Here is a 12,824-nt window from a genome sequence, read left to right on the forward strand (position 1 = left end):
ATTAGGAATCAAGCCGGAGCACAGGAAATGCTGTCCAGCGTGTAGTGGCTAGATTGGGCTATGAGGTATAGGGACAGTTCATATGGTTGCAGTGGATAGATGGTGTAAAAGGAAAGTCTATGCAACACAGCTACTGGAGAAGAAAGATAAATCCAAATTATTGCATGCAATTTAAATTCACTCTAAAGAGACAGCAAACTTTTTTTTTCCTTTAGGAAAGCTTAGAGAAACCAAAATTAGAATACAATTTCCAAAACTGCTTTGCAAAAAACAAAAAAAACTTGTCCCACTTATGGAATTTGTCATCTACTCTGTATTATCTGAGACTTGGCACATTCAAGAACAAAATCATCACATCTCTGATTCACATAGCAATGAAAGATCACACACTAAACACCTTAACAGGCCATGAAAAGATTGTTTTATTCCATGAAAATATTCTCAACAGAGAACACTATTTTTAAATGAAGGATTTACCATTAAGAAATCAACATGTGCACAAAAAGAGTAAAAATTACCAAAAAATTAAAGATTTTTTGGGACAATTCACATGTTCAAAATTTAAGAATGATTTAAACTGTGCAAGTACAAATGTCTTTCCTATTATAATAACCCATATACAGGTTGCACTATTCCACATCAAGGAACTTGCCTCCTACGGAAGCAAATCCTGCTTTTAGAAAAACAAACAGTAGCTTGAAAAGAACAGTTAGTCCTTACAAGAAAGTCTTAAACTTTGCCCTCTGTGGCTGTTAGCCAAAAAACCATAAGCACTTCAGGCTTTGTACAGAAGACAAACACAGCCAGATCGCATTTCCTCCTCATTGCTAACCTTTAAAATAAAAATAGCACTAGATTTTAAAACTACTTCATGTAGTCTGTCAGTACTGAATAATGTCACATTATATAAATAACCCTGTAACGAGATTCAATATCTAAACTTTATAGTTTACTAGCTGCAAAGGTAATACACTATATGTCAGCTGTGTAACAGTGGTGACTTGATCTTATGAAGGCAGTAACTTTCACACAATTGTCATTCAACTTTAGTATAACGGGTAGTATGATTCAAATAACACTGGGAAAAAGTTATTAAAGCAGTCACACAGCTTCTAAAATATTGCTTAAAATTCAATAATACACAAACCATTTCACGTTCTTTCTCCCCTCAAAACAGTAAAGAACCAAATTAATGAAGATTCAGTGGTACAAATAACCCCCCACCTGCCCCATCTCCCTATTACAACACCACTAAGAAATTAGTTAAGATACATGTCATTAACAGAATCACAAATGCGAGGCAGGAGACCATGAGCAACAGGAGCACTAACAACAATCATATTTACAAGTATAAACATACAGAAATTCCATTTTACAAGTAAAAGTGCACATAGATCATTACAAAGTTTCACTAAATTTTATCAGGTTCAAACAAAAGCATCACGTGGAAAGAGACTATCATTGTAATTATCAAACATGATCGTCATAACCCAAAATAAAAAGACAATTGGGGGAGGTCCATAAAACTTCTCATAAAACCACTGAGGAAATTAAAATGGACTTGGACATGTCTTTAGTTTGATGCATAAATTTGAAGATGCACCACTGTATATGGTAGAGCTCTAATAGCCACCTACCGAGGCTACATCGGCAGCTGCAGCGGTGCTGCAGAGTTAAAGCAGGTCGCACTGAGCTGACACATAAAGCCCTTTGTGGGATACTGTAGTGGTAGTGTTGGCAATCAACAGATTTAGGCACTCAAGTTTAAGGCAGCATTTGAATGGAAGCAGCTGACTTTTGACAATAGTCCTTTGTCTTGAGGTGGTGAATATCTTCTGTGTTTATTATGCCAGGATTTCAGTGCTGACTATAGATTCTTCCCAGACTGAGGTGCTGAAGATGTATCACGTTTCAAAGAGTTCTTTCAACTGGGCTGTAGGCTACAGCAGAGATGTTTTCTTTTTCTTATCATAAATACTTCAGGTTCACAGCTACTTCTTCGTAATGCCAAAACTGGAATGTTTGCAGTGGGGAAGTTATAGCAGTGTGCACAAATACTAAGATGGAAACATTAGTGCTGGAGATGTTTGACAAAGTGATTTGCACTACAAATGTAAAACAAAACAAGGCTTTGACAAGAACAAGGGAATCTAAAGACATGCCTGAAAAATCTAGCTCAATCACGCTAGACATGCAACAGGATGTTAAGCAAGCACGGAGGTGGCGCAGGCAGACACTGACAGATGGCAAGGATCTGACAGATAGTGGGTCTAAAAGCCAATTAAAACAGAGCTGGGAGGGAAGACAATCCTGTTGGGACAGCTAATGTAAGACACATTTTTTGACAGCTCTGCATTCTTTATTGATTAGACAGCAATAAAATAAATAGAAAAATGGTACACTATTGTTGGCTTTTTCTTTTGTGGGAATAACTGTGAACTAGGAACTTAAGGGTTGGTATTATGATTTTTAAAAACAATGTATGGAAATGCTAATGAAGTTAGTAAAAAAAAAATCATGTCTGCATGCACTCATGCAACTTGCTTCTCTCACTCTCTTTGAGCCTGACAACTCTAATACCCTCCCCCAAAAGCAGCTGCATGTAACCTCCTTCAACATCTTGCCCATTTCCTCAGAAACCCTCTTCAGGAACCTGCAGTCCAGGAGGAAAAAGAAAAGAACAATTACTGAAGACCTTTGGTAAAACCAAAAGGGGTGTTCAGTTTAAAGTGCCTGTCCCAAATGTCTCTATCATTTTATAGTCAGCTACCGAAAACACCAGGAAAATTTAAAACATGGGCAAAATTAAAAACCAATCTTACTGCTTCTTCACACTTTACTTCCCCACACCACTGACTCAGGGTGTGATCACACAACCAGCACTGCACAATCCTTGACTGCACAGTGTTTCCAACAATGCTTGCTGAAACTAATTGGAAAAATTTATCTATCCTAATAACTAATGATTCAGCGGAAATAACAAAATGCCCTAAAGGTGGTACACATATCTTCCTCTAACCCAGATAGTCAAAAAGTTTCTCCTTTAAAAATTAAAATTTGTCAACACTTCCCCTCCATTCAAGGTTTCCTCTATCTTCAAATGTGTATTTTTCTATGTAACTGTGTATTTTCCTATGTGTAACTGCTAAATGCTAAATAATCACTAAAGTGGTATTTCCCAAAAGATATTTTCAAGATGAAACATACAAAAGTATGAGATTAGTTTGGAAGGAAGCTTGTAAATTATTGAAAATTACCAGCTAACCTCAAAATATTTTGAGGTCTCAAACAAAATCTATTTTATTCACCTAAGAGCTAGACCAGGAGATTTATTTTGAAACTCTCTTTAAATCTACTTAAATAGATTATGTGCTACCTGCTTATTTTCTTCCTTTAGGAAACCAAAGTTAAGAATAGGTAAGAAAATGAAAATGATGTTATTATTTTACCAAATTATCCAACTACTATTTTTCTTCTTGGAAACTGTAGCTACAAATTCAAACTTCTAGAAGAAACCACTCTTTGGGGAGTCGGCTTTCCATAGCATTTCAGAGCAGTTTCACTATTCAAATTCACTAAAGTCACTGTGTTTTCTGAAGTAAAGGGGGCAGAGAGCATTACTATCCATGAATTCCTGCCCAATAAATCAAATTCTATTTGTAAGGCAGAAAAACACAAATCCTTCACACAGACTTAAGCAGGACATAAAGCAAAAGGCATCAATTAAGCTTCACACCAACGTTACTCAAACAGTAAAGTGCCACAAAATGTTTCTTGTGGTAATATTCACAAGATCAAGCCTACACTCAGCTCACATAGTGAACAATTAATCTTGGATGCCCTTTAAGTTTCCTTATTTTTTTCAACCTGTTGAATGTGTTTTCATTTTATGTTACTCTTCCTATGTCACACATGGCACAAACGTGCCTGGTTAGTTTAGATATAAGTTACTGCACCTTTACTGTTTTTCTCTAGAGTTACATCTATGTATGACGTGGGAACGTAGCCTTCTTCACCGTTCTGTCTCCGAGCTCTTGTCCATCCGTCACCTTTGTCCTCCTCTATAATGTAGAGAACTTCACCTTCTTTCATTGCTAGAGTACCTTCATTATGTCCTAGATGAGAGTTTTCACAAGCATAATTTAAGCATTGTGATAATTTTTTTTTAAGTTACAAATACAACGCACAAAATACAATGAAACCCTACTAGATTTCAATGTACCTGGAACTACTGACTCTCACTAGCAACATCTCTATTGTGCTTTGTGGCTTACCCAGCACTTTCATATACATTCTCTCATTTGAGCTGCATAATAAGCCTGCAGGGCTGGATAACATCACCGCCATGTAACGGATGAAGTTAACTGAGTCACAGTGACATTACATGATTTGACAGGGTATTCTAATTCCTATGTCACTATTCCAACTCTTTTCCCAAATTTTAGTAGTATTACTATCTAAAAAAATTCAGCAGGTATGGATTAGGAAAACAGTAACTAGATAGCAAAAGAGCAAGAAGAAAGAAGGAAAAAAGAGAGTTTGAAGGGAGAACAGAGAAAAATACGGGTTTGACTCTAGAGATGGTAGAAACAGAATGGCCATACACAACTCTTTTACTCTCTATCCCCAACCACCCCCAACCTGCTTAGCAGTAACAATTTTCACAACTGAATCTTCATTTAACACGTGCCAAATTGCTTCCCTACTCTCTAGATTACATTATAGCAAGTTTGTTTTCTTTTGTTTTGTTTTAGAGATAGGTTCTTACTGCCCAGGTTGGATTCGAACTCCTGGGCTCAAGCAATCCTCTCACCGCAGCCTCCCAAGTGTCTGGGACTATAGGCACACATCACTGCACTTGGCTGCAAGGTCTTAAATTTAATATATTTTCTAATAAGAAGTTACTAGAGACTTTGCTCAATTTTAAACCAACATGAAGGGGGGAGAAAGACCTTAAATCAAGCACCATTTTACAACCGTTTATTTATGAAAGTGTCACTCAGTTCTCCTGTTAGTTGAGGGAAAGTATTTTTCACAGTCCAGGATAAAGAGGAACTAAAAATCTGCAGGAGAAGGCCTCAGTGCCTTACTTCCCTTCCAGAGTTTGTTCTTCAACTTTCATAGAGTAAGAGATAACATAGTCAGTAGCTACTACATTCTCTCCCACTTTCATCTAAACAGGTGGCCTACAGACTCAGTATATGATGATGGCATTCAGCTAGCTATGCCTTGTACCTGTCTCTTAATGTTAGTAAGCTACAAGGAAGAACATGAAGTGGCATCCACCAGCATCCCGCTTCCTGGGTTGGGCTACATGTTCAAGCTGCCTCAACTTTGTTTAGGACATGTACACAGTAAGAACTCTGGTGAAAATTCTGCATTGACCAAAATTGATAATTAATTAGTAATCTGTATTAGGATGCTAGTAACGTGGGTAATTTCCTTTTAATTCCATGTATGGAAGAAAAATATCTACATTTGTAATACAGTTATAACAAAAGTATGCATACTAAAGAAATGGGATAATAATTTTCTGACAACGTATATTACTTAAATAAGGATACTACAGTGAGTGACTTGATGTAAATACTTTTAAAGAACCAATTTTTTCACATACAATATTATTAAGAAAATCATACCATCAAAAGGGTAGATAGCTTTGCAGTGTCCAATAGCAGGCAAGGGATCATCATCCTCAAATTCATCATCAAACTCATTGTGGTGACCATGCTGCTGGGGTGGCCCACGGACTTCCTGGTTTGCATCATCAGTGTAACTTCCCTCAGGACTATAAAACAAAAAATTATCTCTGATCAAGTATCATAAACATGATAATTCTATATATTATTTATAAATTGATCACCTCAGGATCAATTCCAAAAATTAAATATTAATGACACAGTTTCCACTTAAGCCCTATTTTTTTCAAATGTCAAGTATACAAATTACTTCTAATACAAAATGCTGCTTTGCTGAATTTCCTGAATTAAAAAAAAATTACAAGATTACAATATTCTAGGCACAAAGTATTATTCAGTAAATACACCTCACTGTCACTGGATCTAGAGATAAAACAGAAAAACGTTCTAGACCCTTGTCTTCCATCATCCCAAATTTATCATCCTAAAATTCCTTAAGGGACCCATGCATATCCATGTTTAGTTCACACGCTTCAGGTGGAATTGTTTCTATTCTGAATCTGGAGTGGCCCATCAGAGCAAGCATCTATATAACCAGTTCACAAGAAGTCCTGTAACCTAATCAGATGTAAGAAATGCACAGAAACTTTTGCTTGGGACTCTTGGAAGAGAACTCACTCTGTCCCTTTTCTACTGGACTCGAAACCTGCAGGAATACTCGCCTAGAGCTTTGGAGCCTTAAAAGGAAGCCAACACAGTAGAAAGCACAGCTGTGAGGTGGAGAGAAATTGAGTCCTAGGGATAATATCTGAGCTCCTAGATCAAGCTCTCCCTAAAGTCAGCCAATGAAGTCCATTTTTAGTTTAAGCCAGCATGGGTAAAGTATTCATTCTGTCACTGAAAATTAAAAGATTCTCAACTAAAATAAAAAGTAAAGTAAATTTCCAACTAATCATGGTAACAGGGAAGTTGGTAACTTAAAAAATCCAAAAAAGCAGGTAATACAAACACTATTTATTTTTCTTAAAATTTTTTAAATCAGAGAAAAATGTTAATAATTTTGCTGAAGAATCAAATGACTGAATTAGATTTAATAATGGAAAATTTTACAGAATTAGATTTTAACAGTACTTTCAGTAAGCCTGGAAGCCAGAGAAATAACACATGCCAAAGAAATTAGATCCTTTTAATCTGAGTTTTACCTAATAAGAAAAACCAGTAATTTGTGGGTATCTCTTAACAGATTAAAGATATGTACTCTTTCAAGAAGTGATACTACTATTACCACTATTCACTACTAGGTGCTTTATGTGTATTATTTTTTTACTAACCTAAACGGTGGATATTTTAACCTCCATTTTATATTTCAGGAAATTGAGACTTAGGGAGCATTAAAAATGAACTTGCTCAGATTACACTGTAATTAAGTAGAAAACTAAGAGTTGTTACTAGGCCTCTCACATTTTTCTCTAAGGTGAATCCTAATTTGTGGACTTTTAGTCTGGAAAAAAAGATATAATACATCAAGAAAGAAATGTCACAAGTGGTACAGAAACTTAGCAAAGTGTCTTTTGGAAGCTCTGGTCCAAACAAACAATACATTTTTTTTTCTTCACAAAACTCTGAGCTATTTGATAGTAAAATTTTTCTTTGGCATAGGCGACCCTAATTCCACTTGAACCTTAGGAAACCTTCCCATGCCTGAGGAGCCTAGGCCCTCAGACTGTAGCTCCAAGAATTTTCTATGTTCCTAGCTCTGTGTTTGGATGCATGACAAACTAGGATTGAATAGCAAGATGAACTTTCCTACTTCACCTGTAATTATCACTAAAGAAAATTACTTAAGTTCAAAAGACTGAGGTTACCAAAAGCTGAACTTGTTAAATTTGGAAGAAAAAAACGAATTGTATAAAGTTTAGGACAAAAGGGTGAGAAAACTCTGGGGAGAAGAAATACAAATAAAATACAAAAAATCACCTTTCTCGTCCCTGTGTTACAAGATGATTTATGTCACTGCTATGTCTTCTGTCTCCTCTCCCACCTGTTTTGCCTTCGACTTCAGAGAGCCAAGCCTTAGGAAAAAAAATAAGCAAACAACTGAGCTCAATAAATATGTTTAAAAGCTCATAAGATATCTACATTTAAAATGTGTTTAAGTTTTTATAATTATGTAATTCTTAGAGATGTGAAACCTTTATTCCAAACTGGTCAAAGGATCAACTTTATAGCTGATTCAAAAAAATAGTATAAATGTTTAATCTTATATAAAGGTCTAAATAAAAAACTTTAATGAGATTAAATAACACACATCACAATAATACTTTAAGATCATAAACCCTAACATTAAATATAAACATTTGAAGATAATTCTAACAAAAACCAATCTATCATAATGAAGTTTATAATAATAATTTATCTTGACAAGTGCTGAATAACAAATCTACCTCATTCTTATGGATTTCCATTCGTAGGCGGTCAATGTTATTCATGGTCTCTGCTAATTTAGGCTGCAAACTCCCTGGATCCCCCATTTGTGGATTCTTCTCATATACATCTTTCATTTTGTTGAGTGCATCTCTAAAAAAGAGAAGGAACCACAGAATTAAATATTAACTTCATATGCTTCCAGATAAAAGAGTTTTATTGGACTCTGGGGACTCGTACGCAGCTTAATCTTAAGTAGAGTCATATCTTTTTAAGTTTGTCTAACATGACCTGATTAAAGACAATTTGCATAAAGGTGATAACATATAGAGTTACTAATTTATGAAGACAATCAGAATACCAAAAGAGAACAGAGTTCATTTCTTACTTCCTGCTTTCTAAACAAGGAATTTTATTTATATGTACATATACACACACATACAAAATCAAGGGCTGGAAGAATATTCTTCAGCTCATCATGTCCCAAATCAAACTCATTATATTCCAACTCAGCCACACTATTCCACAGTGTTCCTTAGCTCATACGTCATCATTGTCCTCCCACTCACCTCTGCTAGAAATAGGAATGGCAGCTTTAACTTGCCCCCACCCAAAGTCAGTCATTTGCCAATTCCTCTCAACCTACCTCCTATTCTCTAATCATATTACAATCGGTTGTGCCTCAATTAGCTGTCCTTGACTCTAACATCTGACACTATTGACTAACACTCCTCAATACTCTTTTCCTTCATGACTTCCTATAGGTTACATTTTCTTTTTCCTCCTCCCCACCTCTGCTTTCTCACAATCTCCCTCACTGCCTTCTTTCTCCTTCTTTGTTCAACCTTTAAATGTGTATTACATAAAATGACAAAGGTTTCTTCTCGTCTCTTCCTACAGTCTTGTTGGAGGATGATCTCTTAATTGTTTTAATGTCATCCATCTTCAGATGATTTTCAAATGCGTATCTCCAGACCTCTCTCTCCTGAATTCTAGATTCATATCTTTAAACCCAACTGGACACTTCTAATATGGATTTTTCACATTTCAAAAATCAACATAAACAAAATCTTTATCTTTGCCCTAAACTTTTTTCTTATTGTTGCAATTAAATCTATAGCTACAAATCTTTTTTTTTTTTTTTTTAAGCTTCCTCCATGTTTTCTCTTCTCCAGCATCCAATCAGGTGAAAGTACAACCTACTTTGGCTTTGAAATGATTCTTTTTTCTATTCCTCCTTTCTATTCCCATGGCCATGCCTTAATTTAGGCCCTCAGCATCTCTCACCTGGATTGTTAAAGTCTTCTACCTCCAATCTCTTTCCTATACTATTTACTCTTCATACAGTTTTCAATTATCTTTTATCACACAGAGCTAATAATGTTACCCCTTCTCTCAATAACTGGGGACTGTAATACCTACAGAACTTCACAGAAAAGCATTCAGAATTTTTCACAAGTCCTATACTTCTTCATCTTCAACTTCTATTATTATGTTCCACATAATTTTTAACCAAGTCTCTCTGGATTAGCACTAATTCCAGTCCATGGCAAGAACATTCACATTTCTGTGCCTTTACTCTTGTTTTGGACATGCAGATATCTGGGAAAATTTGAGTCACCAGAGGTACATTCAAGTTCTAAACTGTGGTCAAACCAGTGACACTCTGGCCTTCTTGCTTGTATTCTCATATTCTGGACATGTATCCTTTTTGCAATCTACTCATTTAGTGTAATGTTTCTCATATTTTTATGCTTTTTGTTGATATTGGTGTTTAAAATAGCCCCTAAGCATGGCAATCAAGTGCTGTCTAGTGTTCTGAAGCACAAGAAGGCTGTGATATTTATTACCTTACAGAGAAAATTCTAATCTTAGATAAGCTTTGTTCAAGCATGAGTTACAGTGCTATTAGAAAAAAATCAAAGTTAATAAATCAACATCATATATGAAATAAGGTGTTTTTACACAGAAACACAAATAAAAAAAGGTTATGTGCCAATCAGCTGACTGAAACATTGTGACCAGTGGCTACCTAGAACCTAACCCTGTATCTCCCTAAGAGCAATGTTTCAGTATTCCATAATTTAGTGTTCACAGTGACTTTACAGAACACAGCTACTGTGAATGAGAATCAAAGGTATTGCAAATATTTCATTATGATTAAGCGCCACATCACACCTGATACACTAATTCTTAGCATCAAAACTTCAATCTCTCATGCTACAATTTAAGCCCCAATTTTATCGTAAGTGAAGACATAGCAAGTCACCAATTCATTGTAATAACACTTTAATGATCGTGAATAATTCTTCTATGTCTATTTTTAAAAAATTAAACTAGAGGAAACGTCTTATAAAAATGAAATAAAAAAGTAAACCTATGTGTGAACAAATATGAAGCCGTCAGTAATCAAGCACCGTTTGCCAAATGTTTTGCTACAAAATAGCCTCAGGTTGCTAATGAAATCAATTTATATATAAAAGCAAAATGAAAATATATCAAAGTATAAGAGGTAGTGCTGATGAAACTACTCTTGATAATAAAATATTAAGAAATTTTTTGCAAATTAATGAAGGCATATTAGCATTCAATAAAAATCTGCAACCAAGGAAATTCTCTAACCTATGACAGGGTAACCATAAAAATTTCCAGGGTAGGAGTATAATTCTCTCTCAAAAGATATTTCAATTAGGATGTATGATTTTTAAACCTTCTGTATATCACATTTAAGGGCGTCACTCAAAGTAGATCCTAAAATAATAATGATAGAGAAAACTTAAAGGAATAATACTTTTGGTCTGATTCTTTCTGTAGTTCTCTGTTAAGTTCATCAATGCGCTGCTGTAGTTTTTTACGTCTCTGTTCTGGTGGCAGATGACTGAAATCTTCTAGTGCTGGGCCCTGAAAAGAGAATCTAAATCATTATAATAGACAGTTTCGGGAAATGTTATTTTTAAAATATACCTGCTATAAAATAAGAATACATACCAATCTTAAGTTTAATTTCAAATTTGCCTCAAGCAACCCCTTAAAAAAAAATCTACACAGATGTGTGTGTTTATGCGTATATGTTAATGAAAACAATGTACTGAAGAAAAGAGCTCAAATTTCAGTCATTTTATAAAACCATGAAACAGAATAAGTAAAATCATACCCAGATACAGATAACTGGTAGGTAGTATCACATTACTTTCAAATCTTGGCAGAGTTATAATGAATACATGTAAACCTTCTTACAGCAACAACAACAAAATGGAAACACGTAACATTCTTGTCTATACAGGGTATTGTTTTATATATAACATATCACAACATTTCCAAATAAAACCCATTGCCATGACATTCAGAATGTTACAAATGTTCGAACTGAAAATATGAATATAATTAAGAAACTTACCTCACAAAGACAATCTAATGAAATATACTTTAACACTACATATAGTCTTTGAACAACTGATTAAACCATTCAAAACATACCTGGTCATTAAAAACCAAAGATAGAAGTATCCACTGAGCAGAAATTATATTCGAACAACAGTATATTTTCAATTAACCTTTTGTAAACCAAATAACATACCTCAGTTGTTACTGAAAGAAGGATAAAATCCTTCTTTAGGAAAGATCCTTGATGTCTGAAAATTTTTTAAAGTTTTGATATTCAAAAAACTATGCAATTTAAGAAAAAGTACTAGTATTTAAATGTAAACATCTGCTCCAAATGACACCTTTTCCCTTAAATGTTATTTTAATCACTGTTACTTATATTACAGATTACAACAGAACCAATATTAGCTGCTATTGAATCTATTTAATATAAACCTATATTACTTAAATCTTTATATATACTCCAGAAATTGATGATGCCTGTCACTATTCATTTTCTTTTCAAAATGGTTATTCTAAGAATATTAACATGAGGCCAGGCGCAGTGGCTCACGCCTGTAATCCCAACACTTTGGGAGGCTGAGGTGGGTGGATCACCTAAGGTCAGGAGTTTGAGGCCAGACTGGAGCCTGGCCGACATGATGAAACCCTGTCTCTACTAAAAATACAATAAATTAGCCAGGCGTGGTGGCAGGCGCCTGTAATCCCAGCTACTCGGGAGAGGCTGAGGCAGGAGAATCACTTGAACCCGGAAGGCAGAGGTTGCAGTGAGCCAAGATCGCGCCATTGCACTCCAGGCTGGGCGACAAGAGCGAGACTCCGTCTTTTAAAAAAAAAAAAAAAAAAAAAGGGTAAAGAAAAGAAAAAAGAATATAAATATTCAAATTTGTTAAAGTGATGCTAAAAGGAGCTCTCAAAACAAATACGTTCTTGCTCTTTGGGCCACTTATGCCTGTAACATATGCTAAATAGCTTTATTTCACCATGTGTAAGAATGAGTCACTTACTTTCAGAAAAGAGAAAACTCACTCCTAGGATGAGCTATAATTAAATGTAACATTTAATTAATAACAGAATCCCTAGCCTCTTTCCCCAGTGGCCTGTACATTATGGATATTCAACAAGCTTGCTAGAAAAAAGCAGGGCATCCTAAGTGTTGCTTTTTTTTTTTTTTTTTTTTCATTTACCAATCACCAGAAACAAGGATATCAATCAACCCAATCTGGCCTAAATAAATCAATGGTGAAATTTCCTTTGTTGAGTTCCTTTAGATTTACTGGTTAATTTGCAACATAAATTTGTCATATTTAATCTACTTTGGAGTTGAAGGTTTTTTGTAGAGACAGGGTCTCATTCTGTTGCCCACAATGGAATGCA

General features: G+C 35.1%; 1 protein-coding gene across 7 annotated transcripts in view; it reads right to left on the reverse strand.

The window, feature by feature from the left end:
* Nucleotides 1-404: 404 nt before the first annotated feature.
* The window catches only part of FNBP1L (formin binding protein 1 like), a 106,219-nt gene continuing 93,799 nt past the window's right edge, over nt 405-12,824 (reverse strand). For 5 of the 7 annotated variants that reach the window (XM_008960511.4, XM_008960514.4, XM_055115933.2 and 2 more), the window contains 5 exons: nt 10,855-10,964; nt 8,084-8,216; nt 7,617-7,711; nt 5,640-5,788; nt 405-4,115 (listed from right to left, as the gene is read on the reverse strand). In XM_008960511.4, coding sequence (XP_008958759.1) covers nt 3,937-4,115; nt 5,640-5,788; nt 7,617-7,711; nt 8,084-8,216; nt 10,855-10,964 — 666 coding nt within the window. In that variant the 3' untranslated portion in view covers nt 405-3,936. The remainder of the gene's footprint in view (nt 4,116-5,639; nt 5,789-7,616; nt 7,712-8,083; nt 8,217-10,854; nt 10,965-12,824) is intronic. The other 2 variants (XM_003808434.5, XM_034931422.3) reach the window with 1 other exon arrangement.

The sequence above is a fragment of the Pan paniscus genome, chromosome 1 (genome assembly GCF_029289425.2).
Source record: "Pan paniscus chromosome 1, NHGRI_mPanPan1-v2.0_pri, whole genome shotgun sequence".
In the NCBI taxonomy this organism is placed as follows: domain Eukaryota; kingdom Metazoa; phylum Chordata; class Mammalia; order Primates; family Hominidae; genus Pan; species Pan paniscus.